This window comes from Leucopleurus acutus, assembly GCF_964270905.1.
Source record: "Leucopleurus acutus genome assembly, chromosome: 20".
NCBI lineage: Eukaryota > Metazoa > Chordata > Mammalia > Artiodactyla > Delphinidae > Leucopleurus > Leucopleurus acutus.
In genome coordinates this window covers 47,377,339-47,401,803 of record NC_139162.1, presented here as the reverse complement: position 1 = coordinate 47,401,803, position 24,465 = coordinate 47,377,339, and the positions used below count along the sequence as shown (strand labels likewise).

The following is a 24,465-nucleotide window of genomic DNA, read 5'->3' as shown; positions in this document are numbered from 1 at the left end:
TGCTCTACGCGAGTGTCCTAGGTGGCGATTCCCACTAGCCCACGACCTCAAAGGCGGTCCAGGAGAAAAAGCCCGGATGTAGAGTCAGTTAAGGAGGGAGGGACGACTTTGTAGAGCCCTGGCCTCGAGCAGCAGGAAAAGAATTCCCCAACACGAGGCGCGGGAAGACCCGGGCGCCAAGCCCTCCACCCGCCAGGCGCCCATGGCCGCCTGCGCCCAAGGATACTCACCGAAAGAGTCTCACCTCCCGCAAGTAGCTTCTGCTACGTTGCTGAGCGCCGACCACAAAACTTCCTCTCCTGGTCCCGCCTTTGTTTTTCTACAAGCCAATCCCTGCGCGGAAACCTGGTAGCTTGGCCAATCAGAATCCTGGGTCAAGATTTTGCCAATCAAAACGACACTTGGGTTCCCGCCTCGGCAGGAAAACTCCGCCCACCGCCTGCAAGCCCTCCTCCTTTTGCGGCACACGGGGCTACGGACCAATCAGTGAAGGCCGCGCCCCCTCTCGTGCTTCTTGCCAATCGGAACGTGGTTCTTGCGGCCGTCTCTTCGGAGGCCTTTCTTTGGAAGCCCCACCTCTCCCCAGCCGCTACGCGTTCTCTGTCACGTGATTGTTAAAGGGGCGGACACGAGTTGCGAGTTTTACCTCCGGGTTTGGGAGCGGTTGTGGGCTGCGGCCGCCATTTTGCTGGAAGGGGAGGCGCGTCTTACTTCCCGACTCCGTACCCTACCCCAGCGGCATCGCGGCTCCCCACGACGTCCGATCTATGAGCCTTCCCCTACCCACAAGACTCTTCCTGTTGCGCTCTGATTTCAGGACTTTCTCCACAACTAGGCTGTTTTCCCTGCCTAGGTGTCCTTTTGACCTCTTGACCTCTGACTGAAAGGTCAGCTCTAAGGTTCCAAACTCGGGTCTGGGATGCGAAGGGGCGATCTATTCTAAATTCCCCAAGTCTTTAGCACTGGGGCCGTAAATCCGACGCTTTTGGTGCCTCGTCCCAGGTCTGCGCTTTCATGTCCTGAAATTGAACACCAGGTTTCCAAATCTAGCCAGGGATAAGAAGTTAACTCCTACTAAGTGTCACTCCTTGAGCCCTGCATCCCAACTTACACCACAAATCTGGTTGTACATTAAAGGACCCCGTTAACCCTCAGATTCCTTGTGGTTTAAGTCAGTCAATCCCAGCTCCCAAGGTTCCAGATTTTAGCCCTGGTGTTTTCAGTCCCACTGCTCAGGCCCCAAAATCTGGAACTCAGTTCTAAAACCTTCAAAATCTCCATCCCTGCGACCAGCACATTTTGGAGGATCCTTCCCTCTCTCATTCTCCATCTTCCAACCCAAGTCACAGACCCCAAAATGATTTCTCCATGCTCTCCTTCTTTAGAGCCACCAATTCCTCCTCCTCAAACCCCTGCATCCCAGGCCCCCATAATTCCACCTCCTCCCCTACCCCCAAACCCGGAATTAGCTTTTCCACCCTCTCCCCCAAGTCTCCAGACCCCTATTCCCCCACCACCCCCACTGCCGCCTCCACCCCCTACCACCAGGTTTTCTCCCCCTCACGTCTTCGGCTTGGAGAAGAGCCAGCTCCTGAAGGAGGCCTTGGAGAGGGCCGGCCCAGTCCCCAGGAGCGGAGAGGACGTGAAGAGGCTCCTGAAGCTGCAGAAGAACCGGTAGGGTCCCCATGCCCCTTCCCACCCACCCACCCAGGGTCTCACCCAACCACTTGTCCCCAGATCACTGCTGCCATCTCCTCTTGGGGTTTCCCATTTCCTCAAGGTCAAACAGTCCGACTGCCTCAGCCCCCTTCCTTAGACCCCTTCAGTGGCGGTGTGTCTTCAGCAGTGAGGAAAGCTGCCCTCACAAGAGCACGTCGTCCAGTGGGAGAGACAGATCCCTCCCTCCACTAGTGACAGCCCAGAGTGGTCAGAGCCGTGAGGAGGGAGCCCAGAGGGAGTGCCCGACCGAGGCTGGTGGGTCAGTGGGGCCTGCCTGAAGGAGGGGATCCCTGAGTGCCGTGGAGCAAGTTATGCCAGGGCACGTGATGAGGAGAGTAAACAGCTTGTGCCCAGGCCCAGAGTGACATGAAAAGATGTTCTTTTCAAGGACCTGCAAATATTTCTTTATTGGGACAGAGGAGGTGGCACATGTGGGATTTCCCAGGTGGGCAGGAGCAGACCACACAGGGCATGGGGGGGCAGGCGTGTGAAGGAAGGTGGACTGTCCTGAGGGCGCTGGGGAGCTGTGGAATGGATCTGTGCCCTTCCAGGGAGGGGGAGAGACTGCCTTCGAGGAGTAGAGTGGTGAGATTGGAGTCTTGGGGCCCAGGAGGAAGCTGGAGCACCAGGAGATCAGGCAGGAGGAGAGGGGGCTAGACTTGGGCCGGGGCTGAAGGGAAGAGAGACAAGTGACCTGCCCAGACTCACCGAAGAAACTTCCAGCTCTCTAGACAAGTTTATAATCTGCACTAAATGCCCCAATAGTGAGGCAAATTTTTTGTTTTTTGTTTTGGCTGTGCTGCACAGCTTGCAGGATCTTAATTCCCTGACCAGAGATCGAACCCGTGCCCCTTGCAATGGAAGTGCAGAGTCCTAACCACTGGACCGCTGGGGAATTCCCCCATAAGGAGGCAAATTTAATGCAAGTAACAACTATCTGTTGTATGCCAGGTGCTGTTCTAAGTGTTTTTACTTATTAATTTAACCTCAGCAATTCCATGAGACAGGAACTGTTTTTTTTTTAATTGAAGTATAATCGATTTACAATGTCATGTTAGTTTCAGGTGTACAGCACAGTGATTCAGATATATATATATGTAAAAACATACATATATACGTTTGTATATATTCTTTTTCAGATTCTTTTCCCTCATAGGTTATTACAAAATATTGACTATATAGTTCCCTGTGCTATACAGTAGATCCTTGTTGTCCAGTAGGTCTTATTTTATAGATAGTAGTGTGCACCTGTTAACTCCAGACTCCTAATTTATCCCTCCCCCTGCAAGATAGGAACTATTATTATCCCATTTTCCACATGAGGAAACTGAGGCTCATAGAGGTGAAGTCACTTAGCCACGGTGCTTAGGAGAGGAAGGGCATGGCACTGGGGCTCCCTGCTTTGAACCACTGTGCGGATAATCATCTCCTTTCATCAGGACGGTGCCCCTCTCAACCTTACTCTTTCACTGGCTTTGGGATAGAAATATAAGCACATTGCCCGGCACCTCCTGAGCCCTGGTGGGGGAGAGGGGGGAGGGGTTGGGATCACCAAAATATTCTGAGTGGCCTCCCCAAGAATGGGGCTGGTGAAGCCTGTGAGGAGTCTCTCAAGGTGATCTCGTAGGCCTGGAGCAGTTGTTACCTGGTTTTGCTCAAGGCTGAGTGGAAGGGATTCCCACCTTATCTAACTGCCTGAAAAACAGGTTTGAGAGGGGAAAAACATTCAGAGTTTGGGTATTGATAAAATAAAATTCATATTTTATGGCAAGACAAGAGAATTTTAAACATGAAATTTTTCTTTGCCCACTGGGGCCTCCTCCTTCCCATTTAGCGTGTATTGTGCGTTTGCATTAACCAGACCTCCTCAGGGGATAACATTTCTTCTTGATCTCATCAAGGGTCACAACTCCTTAGGAGACGGCTTTCCTTCTTAACTTTGTTAAGGGATCGCAATGACCCATGACCCATAACTTGCTTTGTACTTGTAGATCTGGATTGAGTAAACTGTCAATAATATGTCATTTGACATATAACCAACCCTTTGTCTCAAAAAAACATATATAACTGTGTTTTGATCTCTCACAGGCGGAACTTATATATAACTGTGTTTTGATCTCTCACAGGCGGAACAGTCCTCAGAGCGTTCTGAGAGACTCTCCCAGGTTATAATCCTCAGGTTGGCTCGAATAAAATTTTCTCTTTCTTTCTTAGATTGACTATCGATTAATTTTTTCATCCATGGTGTAGAGACACCCCTTCTAATAATTTAATCCCTCTGGCTCCTAGTTGCAAAGCTTTTGCACATCTGCTCTTTGCCCCTTCAGTAACTGAGAGGAAGAGCAGGGAGCAGCAGGCAGAAGGATGATTCCCACTGAGCAGATGAGGAAACTGAGGCTGGGGAGGGGAGGAGTCTCAACAGGGATGAAGGAAGTCGGACCCAGCCAAGAGCGGCCCTCGGGCCTCAGGACAGCTGAGCCCATGCTCCTCCCCTTCACCATCCCTGACACCCCACTCCCAGCCAGCCCTCGATGGGGGGACCCTAGGAGCTGGTTGCTGCGTGACCTGAATGCGACTGTCATTCAGTTTCAGAAGTGACCTGCAGTGGATCCTCTTCTGTGCTGACCTGCCCTCCCTCATCCAAGAAGGCCCTCAGTACGTGCCCTAATCCGGGACCCCAACCCCTTGGCCGGCCGTGAGTTCTGAGCCTCTGCCCTCGCCAGGCTTTGTGAGGATTGACCCAGGAGTGTGGGAAGAGTGGGTTCACGCCAGGCAGCCTGGGGAGAAGGAGGAGGCCGAGGAGGGGAGGGAGAGGGGGAACCTACCAGGTGAGGGTCCTGGGTGCACGCGCAGTAAGCAGTTGGAACGAACAAGCAAGTGAACAAACGAACCTGGTCCATTATCTCTGACTCCACCTTGGCACCTGCTCCTCCTAGAAGCCCAGGTGACATCTCTCCCTACCCTCCCACCCACACCCCCAACCCTCCAGCCCTGGTTCAGGCTTTGGCCAGCCTTTGTCCCAGGAGGGGGAGTCAGGTCTCCCCACTTGGCCTGGGGGAGGAGAAGGGAGTTCCCCCAGGGCGGCAAACCTGTTCCCCACACTCCAGTTTCCAGGCGAGAGGGGGCCCAGGAAAGACACGAGTTAGGGGTTGGGGGGCTGGGCCTGTGTCTCCCCAGGTGCGGGCTGGTGGCCTTGTGGATGGCAGGCACTCTCCTGGCACCCCTCAGCGGCACCCCCCTGGAGAGACTGGTGCAGGTGGCCATGGAGAGAGGTTACACGGCCCAGGGGGAGATGTTCTCAGGTAGGTTGGGTGTGGAAGGGATTCAAGCCAGGTGTTCTGCAGGAGGGGACTGGAGAGCTTGGCTAGGACACACCAGGCACATAAGGGGGCTTTGTTCCATTCTTTGGGCCCTTGTCCCCCCACAGTAGAGCAGAGTGTCACAGGGTGGACTCTGGAGCCAGGCCACCTGGGGTTTCCATCCCAGCTCTGCCATTTTCTACTGTGTGGCCATGGACAAGCAGCTGACCCTCTCTGTCCCTCATTTTCTGCATTTGTTCAAAGAGGTGATGGTCAAGGCGAAAGTTATAGGCGTTGATTCCCGAAAGCCTTTGGCATGGTGCCAGGCACACAGCGATCGCTCTTTCTGTGTCTGCTCTGTCCCTGCAGTGACTGACATGGGCCGGCTGGCCCAAGAGGCACTGGGCTGCCAGGCAGAGGTGCTCTACGGCGGCCTGGGTGGTCCCAACAGAGACCACGTCCTGCAGCACCTTGTCGCCGGACATCCCCTGCTTATCCCGTATCCCAGGGCCAGGAAGGGAGCAGCAGGGCAGGGGTGGAGACGGGTGGGTCCCACAGCCACACCACAGCTTTGGCCTTAACCCCAGTGCCAGCTATGACGAGGACTTCAACCACGAGCCGTGTCAGAGGAAGGGCCACAAGGCCCACTGGGCAGTGAGTGCAGGTGGGTCCCCCCTCCCATGCCCTGTGCCCTCACCCTGGATCTCCCCAGCCCCGTCTCCCCTCCTCACATTCTTACCCTCGCACTGGCACCTCCCCACTACCCAAGGCAGGAACCAGGATTGGGCCATCCCTGTCCCTACAGGGTAGTTAGCAGGGACCTGGCCAGCAACAGGTACTTCAGTGTCCGCCAATCAGGGTTTTCCACAAACAGAAACTCAGAGCGCAGACAAGGATCAGACAGTCTGGGCTGCAGACTTGGTCCAGCCACTTCCAGGCTCTGTGACTCTGGGCCTCCATTGCCCTATATCTGGAGATCAAGGCAAAAGTCGCACCCACATCTTAGGCAGAGGACGTAACTCTGAATGGTGCCTGGTATGTTACGTGTCTCGGTAAGTGTTAGCTACAGTCAGCATCCTCGTCTCTGCACCTGCCTGAGAGGCCAGAGTTGCACGTCAGGTGGCCTGGACGGAGGCTCCCTTGTGTGCGTGCCTCTCTGAGCAGTGCTCTTCCGGACAGCTGGTGACAACTAGTTGACGATGTTTGCACTGTTCAGTGCCGCCTCGGCACCTCCCTGTGCTGACAGGCTGTTGGGAGGCCGGACTTAAAATGCCTGCAGCTCCAGAGCCCAACACCATGGGTCTAAATCCCGGCCCAGCTGTCTGCCTGCTGGCCCGTGCTGACCTCTCTGTGACAGTGTGGGGATGGAGGTAGCACCTACCCTGGAGGGCTGTGGTGGGACTCAGGGAGCCCCCGCCCCTCATCAGGGCTCAGCTCCCACTCACAGCCTCCCTCTCTCCTCCCAGGGGTCCTGCTGGGTGTGCAGGGTATGCCCAGCCTCGGCTACGAGGAGGACCCTGAGCTGCCAGGCCTGTTCCACCCAACACCCGGCACGCCCCGCCAGCCACCATCCCTGCCAGAGGAAGGCTCCCCAGGAGCCGTCTACCTTCTCGCCAAGCAGGGCAAGAGTTGGCACTACCAGCTGTGGGACTACGACCAAGTCCGGGACAGCAACCTGCAGCTGACGGACTTCTCGCCCTCTCGGGCCGCCGATGGCCGGGAGTACGTGGTGCCCGTCGGTGGGGTGCGGGCCGGCCTCTGCGGCCAGGCCCTGCTCCTCCGACCACAGGACTCCGGCCACTAGCCTGCTGCAGCCCCGAGCCGGGGTGACGGGGCGCAGCCACAGCTCAGCTGTGTCACCATTCACAGAGTGCCCCATCTTCTCTGTACGACAGCCTGGGGGCTTGGGCTGGATCTCTGAGGACCTCCAACCAGAGATCTTTCATGCAGGGTCCCCCCCGACTCCATCCAGTCCCAATCCTGGGCCTGAGCTCCCCCAAGCCTGTCCCCCAGTATTGAGCACCTACTCTGGGCTGGGGTTATAGCCAGGAGCCCCACAGACAAGCTCCTTCTCTGCAAGAGAGAGACCGGCAACCGCTCAGACCCCAGGGCTTGTCCATCGCACCTCGGTGTTGCAGCCACCCGTTTCTGGCTGCTGCCCGCCGTCTCTCTGGACCCCCTGCTGCTTCCCAGTGTCTGTCCATGTGGAGCCAGGGAAGCCTTTTAAAACGCAAACCAGGGACTTCCCTGGCTTCCACTGCAGGGGGTACAGTTCGATCCCTGGTCGGGGGGAACTTGAGACCCTGCATGCCACGCAGCGCAGCGCGGCATACTTCTTCCAGGGCAGGGACTAAACTCACCCCGCCCCAGGTCACCTCCCTTACCCCAGGCTGTTCATCACACTTTCTGCCACCAGCCAGGCATAGTGGCCTCTCAGGTGCCTAGGTGTCCTGTCTCCCCCACCCCCCAGCCCTGTGTCACAGACAATTCTGGAACTGCTCTACCCTGGCTCCTTGTCACTTCCTCTGGGAAGACTCCCTCTGGCTGAGCACCTCCTCCACCTATGTGTTCTGATTTAAAAACAAAAGCAAAAGCCTCTAAGACTAGTTATTTGTGGCAACCCCTTCACCCCCGTTAACTCGTCAAATCCTCCAACCCTGTAAGGAAGGTACTAGATCCTCCCTGTTTGACAGATGGAGAGACTGAGGCCTGAAGAAGCGCAGTCACTGGCCTAAGGTCACATGGCTGGCAAGCGGCAGGGCCGGGATTCAAACCAGGCAGATGGGGGAGGGGGGACGGGGAACGAGAGAGAGCATTTAAGGAATACCTATTGCATCCATTCCGAAAGGGGAGGAACAGATCTGTCTTGGTCACTGCTGTGTCCCCCATGCCCAACAAAGGATTTTATTAGAAACTACAGTGTAGTGTTTCTTACCCACCCCAGCCCTGACACCCTGGGTGGCACTATATCTGGTGCACTGTCCTGGGAGCCCTGGAGGACAGGGCTTGGAGTTGTCTTGGTCACTCCTGTGTCCCCTGCACACAGCCAGGCACAAGAGTAGCAACTCGGTGAAGCGGATGAATGAACCCGCCCACTCTGAGCCTGCCTCTACCCCAGACCAATCACTATCCCATCACCCCACCGAGCGCTACTGCTCCAATTACGAGCTTTGAGCCCACACACCCCAGATGCAAAAGACAAAGGCGACTGTAAATGTGCTGTTTATTGGGGTGTCGTCATGGGAAGGCAGTGAAGCAGTTTTGCCTCCTGTTCCCCAGCGCTGCCCCGTCTTAACAACTACCTCTCATATAAATAAGTATAAAGATGGTCAGTAGAAAAGGAGCACACGTCAGCCGGAAGACCATGTTAGAGCTTTGGCTAAGGGAGAGGGGGGGCACCTGTCCTCCCCAAGCCCAGCCTTGTAGGCCAGGAACCCAAAGTTAGGAGCAGGAGGAGGACAGAGGGGCACCACCCACACCTCAGAGTGCTGGGGTCTTTGGTTTGGACCAGGCTGCAGGCCCACCTACCCTGCACCACAGGCCCAAGTGGGGCCTCTTCACAGCAGAGGCCAGGGATGGGGGCCCTCCGGAGGAAGGCAGCTGGTTCCCAAGCCTGCTTTTCCCTTTTCCTTCTGAATGCCCTTCCTGCTGCCACAGTCCGCTAGGAGGGAGGAGACAGAAAAGGGTAAAGGGCAGAAGGAGGACGTCCCGAGGCTGAGGCCTGAGGAACAAGGTTGTGCTGGTCACAGTGCTGCCATGGGACATGGCTGTGGTTTCAGTCTGCAGGGGGGTCAGCAGAGTTCTCCCAGGAGCAGGGCAGGAGCCCATGGGGCCAAGGGCGGGTAGGACAGGGTGAACTGGGCCCTGCCCAGCGGTGGCAGCTCTCAAGCCAGTCCCAGGGTGCCACACCCTCAAAGCTTCTGTCAGCACTTGGAGGGACCCCAGATGAAGAGACTGGGCTATAACTCCCCCGGGCGGGCCAACCAAGGGCTGCTACATTTGCTCACAAATGAGGTCTGGTTCTCGGGCCTGCGAGGGGCCAGCTCGTAGAGGGAGGGGCTGACGAGGAGGCCGAGGTTACAGTCATCCATGTGGTGACAGGCCTGAGGTCACGCCCGTGCCCTGCAGTACATGCACTGTGTTCTCTCAGGGCGTGTGGTTTAGTTGTGGCCTCTGCAGCCCCTCAGAAGCCTTCCTGGCCGGTCAGGGGACCCAGTCTGGTTCTGACTCACCGCAGGACCCAGCCAGGGCACGTACCTCTCGGGCTCTTAACAACCTCCCCGCCCCCGTGGGTGCGGTGCCACCTGATCGCCAAGGCCCTCTGCATCTTCTGCACTGGTCCTGCGTGGTGTGCAGTGCAACCTTTCCCATCCCTGGGCTTCAGGCCCCCATGCATCTCGGGGCCCCTCCGGCCACACAGGCACCATCCAATAAATAAACGTGATGGTGGGCGAGCAGGTCAGCTATGGGCCAGGCCCTGGAGGAGGTGAATCACGTTGTCCAGGCCCCAGAGGTAGCCGTCCTCGCGGTTGCCCTCGGCCCAGGGCAGCCGGTGGCTGAGCGTCTGGTGGTCAGGCAGGGCCACTGTCTTGCCAAAGTCGATCATCCAGACCTTGGCCAGGCCGGTGTGGTCATGCACAAAGAGGAGGGAGCTGCCTACCACCTGCAGAGGGAGAGGCAGGAGGTTAGAGGAAGGGGCAGGCACTGGCCAAGGTCCCGGCCCCACAGACTGCTGGGCAGGGTGGCTGACGGCATGAACTTTGGAGCCAGGCTGCCTGGGTTCAAACCCTAGCTCTGCCACTTACGGCTGTGTGGCCTTGGGCAGGGGACTTAACTTCTCCTTATCTCTGTGTCCTCATGTACAAAGTGGGAATAACGGAATAAGAGTACCGTTTACCTCAAAGGTTGCTGTGCATATTATATGTGTGAATTAATCCACAGAAAGCTCTTAGAAGAGTTGCCCGTATAAACAAATGCAAAACAGTGTTAACTGTTATCCTTTTTCAAGCTGGGGTACAAACTCAAATGCCCGCAGGATCCTGAAGCCGTCAGAAGGGCCTGGCGGGGACTGAGGGAGTGGATAATGCCTCCCCGCGGGAAGGGGCAGCAACCACTCAGCCCCAGCGGACTGCTGCTGGTGACGCCAGCAAGTGGCTTCCTTTGTCCAGCTCAGTTTCCTCATCTGTAGAATGGGGGTGATGGTAACTGCCCCACCTCCTGGGGTCACTGCAGCGTTCCACGTTCCACAGCTCACAAGCTGCCTCGTGGAGCTGGCCACACAGCCCTCCGGAGACACTGGGTTGTTTTTTCTTTTTTAGTTAGAAATACATTCCTTCCCTTCATCTAACGCCAGGTTTGCAAGCCTCTCCCTTTTTCTAGCCAGGTTTCAGACACCAGTGCTCCCAGAGAACCCGGATGACCGGGCAGGCGAGCAGGCGGCTGTCAGAAGAGGCAGACGCTGCCCAGCTCTGGATGGCTGTTGGCATGTGGCGAGCGGCCCAGGGTTACCGTGTCTCTCGTGGTGCCAAGAGAAACTGGAAATCCCGATTTTAGTGTGAACTCTACATCTTTATCAGTTTTCAATGTTGGCAACTAATTTTTTTGAATGTTTAGTCACCGGGCAGGTGAAACCAAACCTGAGGACATAAGAGGTGGGGTCCCCAGGCCTCCTCTTTGTGACTTGCGTGTAAAGCTCAAAGGCAGTAACAAGGGTGAGGAGGGTGATGTCTGGTGATAACAAACGTGACCATAAAAGCTGGCACATACTGCAGGGTTCTTATGGGCTGGGCTTTAACTATATTAACCCACTTAACCTTCGTTACACCCATTCGGCAGGTGCTACCGTTACCCTGTCCTACAGGTCAGGAGACAGGCCTGCGGAGCTGCTGCCCAGGCTCAGGTGGCTGGGATTCGAACACAGGCTGGCCTGACGCCCAGATCGGTGCTCTTTCAGAAGTCAGTGATATCAGGAAAAAGAGGAGAGAGGGGCTTGAGCGGGGAGGCGGAAGAACTTGGAGATAGACACAGTGACGTCACCACAGACTTTCTGAGACAGCCTCAGAGAGATGAATGTTTCCAAAGAGACACAGGCTGCGGAACGGAGAGAGAGGAAAGGGGAGTGGGGACAGCCACCAGATGAGGAAGGCAGGTAACAAGAATTGTAAATCATCACGGGTATAAAATAACCACAAGAGCCAGGAGTCGAGAGCCCCTCTGTGCTCACGGCGCTCTGCATTTGCTCATCTCCCACCTCAGCAGCTCTATAAGGAAGGTACTATTGTTCCTCCCCACGGCAGGAGGAAACTGAGGCCTGAGAGGGTAGGTCATATGCCCAGGGTCACGCGGCAGAGCCAGCCTCATCCCAAGGCCACCTGGCTGGGTGGGGTCCATGCTCCTAACTGTCCCACCTCCCTGCAATCCCTCGTGCTGCCTACCCTAAAGAAGCAAACCCCCAAACTCGGGGCTTCCTTTTATAGCTTTGGCCTGTGACCCTGTTGGTGGTTTCTGCCGAGTACCACCCGGACCCCGACACTCCCCCTCACACAGGGCCCTCTGTTCCCATGGTGGCCGGGGCTCGCACCTCGTGGGTCTTGAAGAAGGGGGAGTTCTCCAGAGCTTCACGGAGTTCCTCTAGGCGTGCCACGTACTTTTTCTGTGCATGAGAGGGAGGATTTCTTGGTTAGCTTATGGACTTTGTGGGTCCTTACCCACCTTGAGATCTGACCTCATCCCATACCCCCAAAGGAGTAGGCATACCCCAGTCAGAATGGGGTAAAGGGGGCCATGGGGACATGGGAGGTGCGGGGGGGCAGGGGTTGGATGCATCAGGGTGGCACAGACAAGACTGTGGTTGGGGACTTCCCTGGTGGCGCAGTGGTTAAGAATCCGCCTGCCACTGCAGGGGACACGGGTTCGAGCCCTGGTCCGGGAAGATCCCACATGCCAAGGAGCAACTAAGCCCGTGCACCACAACTACTGAGCCTGTGCTCTAGAGCCCGCGAGCCACAACTACTGAGCCCGTGTGCCACAACTACTGAAGTCCACGTTCCTAGAGTCTGTGCTCCACCACAAGAGAAGCCACTGCAATGAGAAGCCCGCACACCGCAACAAAGAGTAGCCCCTGCTCGCTGCAACTAGAGAAAGCCCATGTGCAGCAACGAAGAGCCAATGCGTCCAAAAATAAATAAATGAACACAATAAATAAAAATTTAAAAAAAAAAAAGTGTGGTTGGTAGATTACATGAATACCCACAATTCCTAGCAGCTCCTCCCACCAGGAGGTGGAGTCTTTCCCTTGTAATCTAGTCTTGGTCTTATGACTTGCTTTGGCCAATAGAACATGGCGAGAATGATGGTGGCCATTCTGAGCCTAGCCACCGATAGGCTTTGCTTTTTCACTTGTTTTCTTGGCCCGCTGCTTCCACCGTGAGAACAAGCCCAGGCTGGTCTGCTGGATTGAGCCAGGAGCCGAGACAGTAAGGCAGCCACCAGACATGAGAGCAGGGCCCTCCCACCAGCTGGCCTGACGGTTGGCAATGCCAGCCAGTGCCAGCCAACCTCGGCCCAAGGCAAGAGGCTGTTGGCGTGGGAGGGGCAATGATGGTGGTGGTCCTAAGCTGCTAAATTTGGGGGCATAGGTGTCCCGCTCACCAGGATTGCGCGGTTCCCATCCACAAAGTCCTCCAACATCTTTGTCACCTCCTCCAGTTTCCGCATCTTCTTGAAGTTAGTGTTGCAGGTCCCATCGGCCTTCTACAGGATGAGGGGTGTCATACCTTTTCCTTACCATGCCCAACACCAAGCAGCCTCAGGCACTTCCAGGGGCCACCTACCCACCTCCAGGCTCACTTGCTGTTCAGGGGAAGCTAGCCCACCTGCCTAGCCCCACGTCATACTCCTGAGCAACCAGTCCTTCAAGTCTAACCTTCAACCCCCTGGTTGAGCCAATCTAGCCAGGTGGGCTTTGGAGCCGGGTGGATCTGGCTTTGAATCATGGCTCTGCTAATTCCTAGCTAGGTGGCGTTAAGCAAGTCACTTCACCTGCCTCAGCCTGGAGTTCCTCATCTGGAAAATGAGAATTGTGTTAGTATCTACCTCCTAAAGCTGGTATAAGGAGGAGGAGAGATTGGGTGTGTAGGATACACTGCACAGTGCCTGGCACATAGTAAGTAAGCACTCAGTAGAAGACACTAATGTTATTTTTTGTCTGTGAGGGGCACAGAGAGCCCCCTGAGTCATTCTGCCATGCTGTGCCAGGTGCCCTGTGGGCAATGGTAACATGGAGGTAACAGCACAGATGAGGGATGCAAATACTGAATAAGATCATCACAAAGGGAGATAAGAATAATGGAGTATAGGGAGTTACAAGGAGGTAAAGACCCTGAACTAGTCGGATGGAACTCAAGGAGGGCTTCCCAGAGGAAGTGAAATTTGGAAGGAGTCAGGAAAATGACTGGGAGTCAGTCAACCAGGGGAACAGGGGAAAAGTACTCCTGGCACAGGAAACAGCACGTGCAGAGGGCCTGTGGCAGGAGAGAACAGGACCCTTTCAAAGAAATGAAAGTGCTTCACTGTGCCATCTATAGGGGACTGTGGCACATCCACAAAGAGCTATTATAGAAGGAATAGGAAGGAAGGGAGGGAGGGAGGGAGGAAGAGGATCTCCTATCTCTCTACGAAATGATATGGGAAACTCTCCAGGACTACGCCACCTTTTGTAAAAACGAAAAAGGGAGGAGGGACTTCCCCCGTGGTCCAGTGGCTAAGACTCCACACTCCCAATACAGGGGGCCCAGATTCAATCCCTGGTCAGGGAACTAGATCCCACATGCCACAACTAGGAGTTCACATGCCGCAACTAAAAAGATCCTGCATACTGCAACTAAGACCCAGCGCAGCCAAATAAATAAATTAAAAAATGGGAGGAAAAGGTAGTATATACAACTGCATTTGTTTGTATATACAGGAAGAAATATAAGAAACTGATAAAGTGGTTCCCCACGAGGAGGCGGTGGTAGAGGGACAGAATGGGAAGGACGGCAACAGGGTTGGGAGAGAGATTTCTCCTATATACCCTTTTATAATATTATTTTGACTTTCGAGCTGTGTGAATAGCTATTCAAACGATTAGATTTAATTTACAAAAAAAAGAAAGAAAGGGTCTACCCTAGTGGCACAGTGGTTAAGAATCCACCTGCCAATGCAGGGTACATGGGTTCGAGCCCTGGTCCGGGAAGATCCCACATGCCGCAGAGCAACTAAGCCCGTGCGCCACAACTACTGAGCCTGTGCTCTAGAGCCCATAAGCCACAACTACTGAGCCTGTGTTCTAGAGCCCATGCTCCGCAACAAGAGAAACCACCGTAATGAGAATCCCGCATACCGCAACGAAAAGTAGCCCACGCTCTCCGCAACTAGAGAAAGCCCGTGCACAGCAATGAAGACCCAATACAGCCAAAAATAAATAAATAAAATAAACAACTTTTGAAAAAAGAAATAAAGAAGAAAAGAGAACATTTTTCTCCATAAGGAGGAAAAAGCCCCTCCAGCTGCCGTGTTGGATGATGGATCAGAGGAGGTGAGACCAGCATCTGGGAGGCCACGGAAGCTGAGTCAGGAGAAGATGCGGCTGGACTAGGACAGGGTCTTGGTCTTGGGGAGGGGAAAGAAGATGGAATCAAGAGACCTTCAGACAGATGGGTGAACAAAACTTGGTCTGTGATAGACACAGGGGTAAGAGGGAAGCAGGAACCCTCCTAGTGCATCTTTCCATCCTCTGCAGTCTTCTGCTCTCTCTCCAGATCTTGCTTCTTTCCTGCTTTCTCTGACACCCTAGTTCCTTGGGAAGCCCTGCCTCAGATCTAGCTCTTAGCCCTCTACAAACAGGCTAGCAGCTCCTGGTCCTCACCTTGATGCCCTCGATCCGGAAACCCAGGGTGGAGGTCGAGCTCACGGTCTCCCTCCACTGCATGTAGCGGGGCTTGGTGACTGCACCCTGGGCATGTTCCTCGGGGGTGGGGGCCCCAGGGTCCACAGCCACCATCTTCTCATACATGTCCTTCCGGGGCCGGGGCCGTTCTCGCGCCTTCACCAGCTCCTCCTCCAGGTAGGTCCTGGGACACAGAGGATATAACAAGGGAAATTACGAAGAACAAAGCTGGAGGACTTACACTCCCTGATATCAAGGCATGTTACAAAACTACAGTGTGGCACAAGAATAGACAGATAGATCAATGGACCAGAACAGAGTCCACAAACAGACACGCACGTACGTTCACCCAATTTATGACAAAGAAGGCACCACAATGCAGTGGGGAAAGGGCAGTCTTTTCAATAAATGGTGCTAGGTCAATAGGATATCCATATGGCGGTGGGGAGAGGGGAATGAACCTCGATCCCTGCCTCAGACCATATACAAAAATTAAATCTAGGTGGATTGCAGATCTAAATGTGATAATTAAAACAAAGCTTGTAGAAGAAAACATAGGAGAAGATCTTTGTGACCTTACAGTAGGCAGATTTCTTAAGCACAAAGCTACTAACCATAATGAAAAAAATTGACAACCTGTACTAAATTAAAAGTCCTTCTCGGGACTTCCTTGGTGGCGCAGTGGTTAAGAATCTGCCTGCCGGTGCAGGGGACACGGGTTCAATCCCTGGTCCAGGAGGATCCCACATGCCGTGGAGCAACTAATCCTGTGCACCACAACTACTGAGCCTGCGCTCTAGAGCCTGCGAGCCACAACTACTGAAGCCCGCATACCTAGAGCCCGTGCTCCGCAGCAAAAGAAGCCACCGCAATGAGAGGCCCGTGCACTGCAACCGCAACAAAGAGTAGCCCCAGCTCGCTGCAACTAGAGAAAGCCCACGTGCAGCAACAAAGACCCAACGCAGCCAAAACTAACTAACTAAATAATTAATTTAAAAAAAAACTTCTGTTTATCAAAAGACGTTAAGAGAGTGAAATGGGAGAGTTGGAGAGTGTGTGTGTGTGTGTGTGTGTGTGTGTGTGTGTGTGTGTGTATCTCCAGCAAAGTACTTGTATCCAGAATATATAAAGAATTATACATCTTTATAATAAAAAGAAAAAGAGAGACCAGTAGAAAAATGGGCACTTTTCAAAAGAGGATATCCAAATGGCCAATCAATGCTCAAGTTGTTTGGTCATCAGAGAAATCGAAATTAAAACCATAACTATTCACCAGAATAGTTAAAAGTAATAAAACAGGTAATACAAAGTGTTGATGAGAAGATAGAACAGAACTCTCATACACTGATGGCAGGAAAGGATGCTGAAGACTGGCTTGGCGCTATCTTCAAAAATGTCCCCCTGACCCTTCACCTCTGCCCCATGGCTGCCCCTGAACCTACCTGCTGCCCATCTTGCAGTCCATGATGGAGGGGTTCTCAAAGTCTGCCAGGAGATCTTCCATCTGGTTGAAGGCCTGGCCATCCTGCTGCACCATGCCATAGTAGGCTGGCACGAAAGGTCGCAGGGGGTCGCGCATCAGCTGCTCCAGGCTGCGCTGCTCATACTGACAGAAACGCTTTAGAATCCAACCATCCTCTCCTGCCTGGAAGTTCCCTATGAGCAGCAGTCAATGAGAGGGTCAAAAACTGAATGAGCAAGGGCTTCCCTGGTGGCGCAGTGGTTGAGAGTCCGCCTGCCGATGCAGGGAACGCGGGTTCGTGCCCCGGTCCGGGAAGATCCCACGTGCCACCGAGCAGCTGGGCCCGTGAGCCATGGACGCTGGGCCTGCACGTCCAGAGCCTGTGCTCCGCAACGGGAGGGGCCGCAACAGTGAAAGGCCCGCGTACCGCAAAAAAAAAAAAAAAAACTGAATGAGCAAGAGAATCCCCCCACCTCCTGTAGGTATCAGGTCCTGGCCACCATCATCTTGCCTGACCCTTCCGCAATACCTTCTCTCCCTACCAGCAATTCTCAAAATCTTGGCCAGAGGTGGTGAAGGAAGGACCTGGTTCTGCATTTTGTTTAAACAGAGGCCTGTTCACAGCACACTGTGTCCTCATTTGTTTTGTAATTTTGGATTATGAGCTCTCGATCAGCAATGGGAATTTTTGTGAGATCTGAGTCAAGAGCATGACTCTCCCAAGCAGATTTGCATTTGCTTCTGCCTGGAGTCCCAGAGTGCTAACAATCAGGGCCTTGTTAATTTACAAATCTGGCATTTTGTGGGCCATGCAGATAGAGTAGATCAGAATTACAAATTCTTATTGAGGCAGATAGTATTTTCAGATTATATTTTCCAAAGATGGCTGCAACAGTAGCTCATGTCCCATATGCTCTTCTAGAATTTTGTCACTCCCGTCAAGAAGTGGAATCTAATTCTTTTCCTCTTGAATCTGAGAGGGCTTATGGCAGAAGCAACACTGTGACTTCAGATCTAAGTCATAAAAGGAGATGCAGCTTCCACTTTGTTGGCAGAGACACTTGCCTTTCAAGTCCTGAGCTACCATGTAAGAAATCTGATTATTCTGAGGCTACCATACTGTGAGGAAGCCCAAGCAGCTACACATAGAAGTCACATATAGGCTTTCCAGCCGGCAGCCCCAACTGAGAACCAGCCAACAACCAGCATCAACTGCCAGGTGTGTGAATGAACGAACCTCCAAAGGTCTCCAGCTTGCAGCCTTCAAGCTGTTCTAGCTGAATTCCCAGATATCACGGCGCAGCAACAAGCCAGCCCTGCCATGCTCTGTCTGAATTCCTGACCCAAAACTTATGAGTGTAATCAAATGGCTGTTTTATTCCACTAAGTTGTTTGTTTGTTTTTTTAAACCACCACTAAGTTTTGAGTTTTTCATTTTTGTTATTTTTTAAACTCAGCGATAGTAACTAGGATACATACAGATGGCAGGCCTGTGTTTACAGTTTTAGGGGGGCCTTGCCTTTCTCTGACTCAGTTCTAAGGAAGAACAGGCAGATAAGTTCCCTTCCTGCCTCCCTTTGCTGGTGGGTACAGTTGGTCTAGTCCAGCCTACAGCCTGTTTTTTTTACTGGAACACAGACACACTCACAAATTTATATATTAACTATGGCGGCTTTTGTGCTGCGACAACAGAGCTGAGTAGTTTATAGCTATTATCTAGCCCTTTACCAAAAATGCTCGATTCTAGGCCTTGTGCTATTATGTGCTAAAGAGATTGTGCTAGGTCCTGGGGAAAAAAAATTATAGCTGTTGTTTATTGGCGGCCTACTCTGCTCTGGCCACAGGGTGAGGACAGGGACTGGTAATTGCCATTTAAGAGGGGTCTGTCTCTCAATCTCAATATACATTGCAGTACGCAGGCCTCTCACTGTTGTGGCCTCTCCCGTTGCGGAGCACAGGCTCTGGATGCGCAGGCTCAGCAGCCATGGCTCACGGGCCCAGCCGCTCCGCGGCATGTGGGATCTTCCCGGACCAGGGCACAAACCCGCGTCCCCTGCATCGGCAGGCGGACTCTCAACCACTGCACCACCAGGGAAGCCCTCAATATACATTTTGATTTTAACCCTTTAGTTTACCCTGCAAGGGAGGGACAATTATCTCACACTACAGATGAGGACACTGAGCCCCAGTGAGGGAGAGTAACTTGCCCAGGGTCGTCCACAAATAGAGAGCAGAACTCGGATTTGAGCCCAGGCCCATCTGTCCCCATGGTCGAAGATTTGCCCCCTGCCACCGGGATAACAGGAAACAGCCCTCCATCCTGATGTATGAATGGCCCAGCCCGGGCCTAAGCACTTTCCATAAAAGCCCCATGAGCTGGAGACTGTCACCAAGCCCATTTTACAGATGGGGGAACTAAAGTACAAACAGCAGTTCCTTCCCCGTCCAGGCGTCTCTGCCCAGCCCTGCCTGTCCCCCACCCGCCCTTCTCCCCCCGCGCTCACCGGAGTGTCCAGACAGCTGGACCCAAGGGTAGTGTTTTCGGAAGGAGACCATGAAGGGCGAATACTTCAGCACTGTCTTCAGCTTCTTCCACGGTTTGTTCTGTGTGGGGCAGAAAGGGTGGGGTCAGGGCTAAGGCCGGGGATGGAGGGGGATGGCGCTCCTGCCATGAGAGGGAACCAAGGTGGACCGGGGGTCCTTAGGGGGGCTTCCTGGGATCCCTGGGCCCAAGCTGGTTGCGGTGAGCAAAGCTCACTGACTTGTGCAATCACAAACTCCCCAGAGGCCTCAGCAAAGGCAGAGAAGAGTCTCTGTCCATTTGTCTCGGTGTCATCACTTTGTATCTGTGTCTCTCTGTCCTTCTCGAAGGAGCAGAGATAGGCTAGGTTGTGTTGCAGTCACCAGCAACTCCCAAATCGTCCCTCGACATATATACATCAAAAAGGTGGTTCCAGGGAAAATGATAAAGGCAGGAGTTGATGAATGGAGGCCGAACCACAGAGAGAGACAGAAACAGAGACAGATGACAAAGTGATGACAAAGACAGACAGGGACAAAGATGGAGACTGCAGTAGTCATGACAGCTGCTTACCAAATAGCTCCAGCCTGTCCCCCTACCAGGGATATCCCCGCCCTCTTGAACTCAGCTTTGGCCAATGACATGTGAGCAGAAGTGTCACTTTTGGGTGGAAGCCTTAAAGCCAACGAGTGACTCTCCATGTACTTTTCCCTAGTGTAGAAAGGGGTGGGGGACTGTAGGAAGAGAAACAGAGGCTGAGAGAAGACAGCATGGAGCAGGGCCGCCTCAGCCACCACTGACCCACAGTCAGTGTGCAGTAGGAACGAAAATAATCCTTTGTTGGGAATTTCCTGGTGGTCCGGTGGTTAGGACTCCGTGCTTTCACTGCCAAGTGCCTCGGTTCAATCCCTGCTTGGGAAACTAAGATCCTGCAAGCCTCGGGGCCAAAAAAAAAAAAGAAATCCTTTGTTGTTCCAAGTCACTGAGTTTGGGGTCTGTTTGTCACTATAGCAAACCCTGACCTCTTCCAACTGACACAGAGATAGGCACAGAGTTACTAGAAGAGAAAGAAATATAGAAAGACAGAATGGGAGACACAAAGTAATGACAGAGAAAGAAAAAGAAACATAGATGCAGAGAAAGACAGAGAGAGAGCAACAAAAAACCAGAGAAGCAAACAGAAAACAAGGATTTAGTTGTATCATGTGGACTCAAGCAAGAGCTTCTTGAGACCTGGTTACTGCCTGATTCATTGCATTTGCATATGCACGCACACGCACGTGTGCACACGCGCACACACACGAAGATCTTCTCTGCTCCAAGCACACAGCAGGCCCTTAGCAAGGATTGGGAGAATGAGTCCTCTCCAGAGAAAAAAGCTATGTGGCTCATCTCCCCCCACCCCGGGGTCAAGGCCATGTTCTCTCCTATCCCCCAGAGCCCAGCTACCTAGCAGACATCTAATGGATGGTGGGAAGGTCAAACACAGGCAGGGGTTGGACTGAAGGATTCAGGAAGGGCTATTCCCTCCCCTCTCCAGCTGCCAGCCGTGAAGAGGAGGTGATGAATAAAGGTTCCTGTTTACTAAGCACCTGGAACATTCCAGGCACAATGACAAAGGCTCAGTGTGCCATAACCTACTTAATCCTAAAAACACAACCCCAGGAAGACTGCTGACTGTGTTACAGAGGCGGAAACAGAGACTCAGACGGGTGAAGTCACCTGCCTAAATCACACAGCATAGTGCTGGGGTTCTACCTCTGGTCTGACTCCACTGCCCTGGGCTTATCCATTACAGCCCTGCTAGATTACAAGTCTTGAGGGCAGGGACTGGGGTTGTCATGGTTACAACTGTGTCCCCAGCCATGGCCTGACACACAATAGGTGCTCCAAAAATGTAGCTTGGGTTGAAGGAGGTTGATTAAATGTCTTTTTTTTTTTTTTTTTTTAATCATAAGCAGGTTCAGTATCTTCTCTCTCTTTTTTCTTAGATCTGATGGTTAATCTGGGCTTTCTCAGATGGCTTCATCATGGCCTCAGCTCACATCTCCTCCTCCTCCAGGAAGCCCTCTCTGATACCCCAGGTCTGGCCAGTCACCTTCTCTAGATTCCCACAACCCTCTGGGCTTCCCCCATCCCAGCCCTGAGCACTCTGAGCTGTCACTGCCTGGTGACGGGTCTGTCTCCTCCACCGGCCTGGGAGCTCCATGCGGGCAGTGTCTGGGTCACTACTGTGTTCCCAGCAAAGCCAACACGGGGCCAAACACAAATTAGGGACCCTGGGACTGTCTGTTGTCTGATTAGGAGGACAGGATGGATGTGAGAAGGAAGGAAGGTGGGGGAGGGGGGAGAAAGTAGCTGGGCCTTTAAGGTCAGATGGGATTTCAACATGAAGCAAGAAGGAAGCGAGGGGTATTCTGGGTGGTGGGAACAGCTTGAGCAATGAGCGGAGGCAGGATGGCTGCAACATGTTCAGGGAACAGTGTGTACTTCGGCTCCCTTGCAGCAGCAGAAGGGATCAGGACGGGAAAAGGGAAGCTGAACGTAGAAAGGAGCCTGGAGACAGGAAGCTGTGAACACAGGACTGAACTCCTGATCGCTATCAGGCAGGCCCTGGGGAGCCACGGAAGACTCTGGAGCCAGGAACATTGAAAATTAGTCAGAGCTGGGTTTTGGAGGCAGATTCTAGGGGATGAGGAAACACTGGAGACAGGGAGGCCTGGGAGGAAGGCAAGTTAGGGACAGATCCACAAAGTGCAGGGGTGAAAATGACTGGGTTTTCAACTAAGCCAGCACTGAGTTAGAATCCAAGCTCCGACCAGACGTGGCCAACTCTAAGCAAGTGACCTCACTTCTCTAGGCCTTAGTTTCCCCTCTGTAAAATGCAGATAATAATAATCCCAATCTTATAGTGCTTTTATAAGGATTCAAAGAGTTAACACACATATAGCACTTGGAAAAGTGCCTGGTATTCAGTAAGGGTTTGAATCTCAGCTCTGTGCCTTCCAAGGTCTGTGACCTTGGATGAGTCTCTGTGCCTCAGTTTCTTCGTCTATAAAATGGGGATCATAGTATCTACCTCATAGGGCTGCTGTGAAGATTAAGATGAGTTAATATAAGCAAAGAGCTTAGCACAGGGAATTCCCCGGAGGTCCAGTGGTTAGGACTCTGTGCTCCCAATGCAGGGGGCGTGGGTTCGATCCCTGGTCGGGGAGCTAAGATCCTGCATGCCTCGGAGTGTGGCCGAAAAAAGTAAAATAAAAAAGAAAGCTTAGCACAGGGCTGGGCATGAGCGAGTGATAGCTGCTATTTTTGTTTCTTCATTCACTCCAGCTCAGCTGCTCTGAGATGCCAAGGAGATGAGGGAGTAGGCAGAGGGAACAGCAATGGCAGAGAGCCCCAGAGGGTCAGCGCCTTGGCTCCAGCACAGGCAGGCTGGGGCAGGTCTACCTCTTATATCTGTGGCCACATGTGTGAGCACGTTCCTAAAGGGAAGCATGTGGGGTGAGGGGGACTCAGGGCAGATTCCAGCCAGGGGCCCCAGGACAATGGGAGGACCCAGCAGGCAGAGCCACCAGAGGCTCTCACACCTGCCTATGCGCTGACCCTCCCTCCCTGAACCTGCCCTGACGGCCTTCCTGATTCCCCAGAGAACCGCACCCAAGCTGTGGATGAGGGTGGAGGATGTAAACAAGAGTGTGCAGGAGCACCCTGGGGAGCTGGGGGGCAATGCAATGGGGAAATGGGAGAGTCCCTGGCCAGGCTGGGGGTCCCTTAGCATTTTGGCTTCACACAGCTCTTTGAGAATCTGATAAAAGCTGGGAGCTCACTCCCTACAAAAGTGAATGAGCTAAGGGGTGGTGAAGGCTGATGACCCTTTAAGGCAGCTACAGGCCCCAGACTTAGAAAAGTCGGTAGAAAGTGCACCCTTCCTGTCTGCCTGAACTAGTGTTCTTTAGTTTGGGGTCACAGACTGTGATCCAACAGAAGTCACAGACCCTTGCTGCAAAAACATGTGTATACACACACAGTTTCACACAATTTCAGGGATTCCTGGGTACCATGAAGTTGGCCACCAGCCATCCATTTTAGACCCCAGGACTGGAGGCAGTGGGTGAGGGGAAATGAAGAGAATTAGCAAGAGGCTGCCTGGAGGGGGTTAGTAACCCTTCTGTCGGATGGAAGAGGTGCCTGGAGATGAAATTGCTGGTGGAGTTCTAAAGAACTTCTCAAAGGAAAGGCGGAGGCAGAGGCGGGGGATACGGGATCTGTGGGGATGTGGCTCAAGGGCAGGATGGGTCCCACTCACCCCAGACCTGTCCTCGGGGTCGCTGGAACCTCCACCCCCGGCCACCACGTCATCCTCAGACTCGTCGAAAGAGGAGGCAGAGGAGAAGCCTCCACTGCCCCCTTCAATCTGGGAGGGGGGTCCCACTGGCTGAGCCTCAGGCTCGGGGGTTTCAGGAGTGATGATGAGGCGGGGCACAGGGGTCAGGGGGCAACACTCCTGGTGAGAGTACAGGTGAGTCGCCAACTCCCCGTGTTCTGGTTCCTCTAATGAGCCATCTTGGTTGGGCTCCCCCAAAAGGCAGTCTGTCCCAGGCTCTGTCTGGGGTCCATCAGTGCCAGGCTGTGGCCAGAAGCCATCAGTATCTTGTTGTGTTGGGAAACCATCGATGTCAAGCTGTTTCCAGGTTGTTTCCGTATCCTGTTGTATCTGGGAGCCATCAATGTGCTGCTCTATCCAGGGGTCTTTGGTATCCTGTTGTGTCCTGGAGCCATCAGTGTACAATTCTTTCCGAGAGCCACCAGCATTTGGCTCTGTTGAGAGAGAGGCCCCTTCTGGCTGAGTCCGGACGCTGGACCTGTTCTGGTGGGTCCAGAGGTTATCAGCCCTGGGCTTGGCCCTCTCTGGCTGGGTCTGTGACCCATGTATTTCTAGCTCTGCCCAGGGCCCATCAACCCCTTGCTGTGCCCAGAGGTTAGCCCTCTCTGGCTGACACTGGAGGTCAGACCTGTGTGGATCAGTCCAAAAGCCATCTGTCCTAGTCTCCGTCCAGTCACCGGCTGTCTCCAGTTCTGACCAGTGGCTGCTCCTTTCTGGATGTGTCCGGAGGATGGACCTGCCTGGCTCCGTCTTTTGGCTGGGCCGCTCCGTCCCCGCCCCGGAGCCAGCTGCTTCAGGCTCAGCCTGTCCGTCGGTCCCCGACTCAGGCCCGAGGCCGGCCCTCTCGGGCTCGGTGTGGAGGTTGGACTCCTCGGTCCGGGCCCGGGGCCCGCCCCTCTCCGGCCGCCCCGCCGGGCCCCCTGCGCCGGGCCCAGGTCGTTGCTGCCCCGGCTGCCGCCGCCGCCCCCCTCGCGTCGCCGCCAGTCCCATGCGGGCTGTCCCCGGCAGCGCCCCAGCCTCCGCCTCGCTCAGGTTTCCCCGGCACGGGCAGCGCCTCATGCCCGCTCCCTAGGTTCGGGATTCGACCGGGCCCAGCCCCTCCTGCCCCTTTAAATCCCGCGAGGGGTGTGGCTGGGGAGCCCCGACTCG

At 53.9% G+C, this 24,465-nt stretch overlaps 2 protein-coding genes across 2 annotated transcripts; one reads left to right on the top strand and one right to left on the bottom strand.

Annotated features, from left to right (window-relative positions):
* Positions 1-1,315: 1,315 nt before the first annotated feature.
* Positions 1,316-7,167, top strand: ACTMAP (actin maturation protease). The gene is made up of 6 exons (XM_082862567.1): positions 1,316-1,674; positions 4,306-4,374; positions 4,897-5,021; positions 5,388-5,517; positions 5,612-5,682; positions 6,485-7,167. Exons 1-6 carry the CDS (start codon positions 1,358-1,360, stop codon positions 6,820-6,822), a joined length of 1,050 nt encoding a protein of 349 aa, XP_082718693.1. The 5' UTR covers positions 1,316-1,357; the 3' UTR covers positions 6,823-7,167.
* Positions 7,168-8,242: 1,075 nt separating this feature from the next.
* Positions 8,243-24,375, bottom strand: ITPKC (inositol-trisphosphate 3-kinase C; the record flags this gene model as incomplete). Its single annotated transcript, XM_082862452.1, has 7 exons — positions 8,243-9,681; positions 11,599-11,670; positions 12,669-12,770; positions 14,926-15,130; positions 16,389-16,602; positions 18,913-19,012; positions 23,239-24,375. The coding sequence occupies 7 exons, from the start codon at positions 24,373-24,375 to the stop codon at positions 9,478-9,480; spliced, it is 2,034 nt and encodes a 677-aa protein (XP_082718578.1). The 3' UTR covers positions 8,243-9,477.
* Positions 24,376-24,465: the final 90 nt, after the last annotated feature.

What these genes read in the sequence shown, in the direction of transcription:
- ACTMAP (XM_082862567.1), top strand. Translation starts at nt 1,358, where the DNA reads ATGATTTCTCCATGCTCTCCTTCTTTAGAGCCACCAATTCCTCCTCCT. An exon ending in CTGAAGCTGCAGAAGAACCG is followed by an intron (nt 1,675 to 4,305) that starts GTAGGGTCCCCA and finishes ACTGTCATTCAG; the next exon opens with TTTCAGAAGTGACCTGCAGT. An exon ending in CTCATCCAAGAAGGCCCTCA is followed by an intron (nt 4,375 to 4,896) that starts GTACGTGCCCTA and finishes GTGTCTCCCCAG; the next exon opens with GTGCGGGCTGGTGGCCTTGT.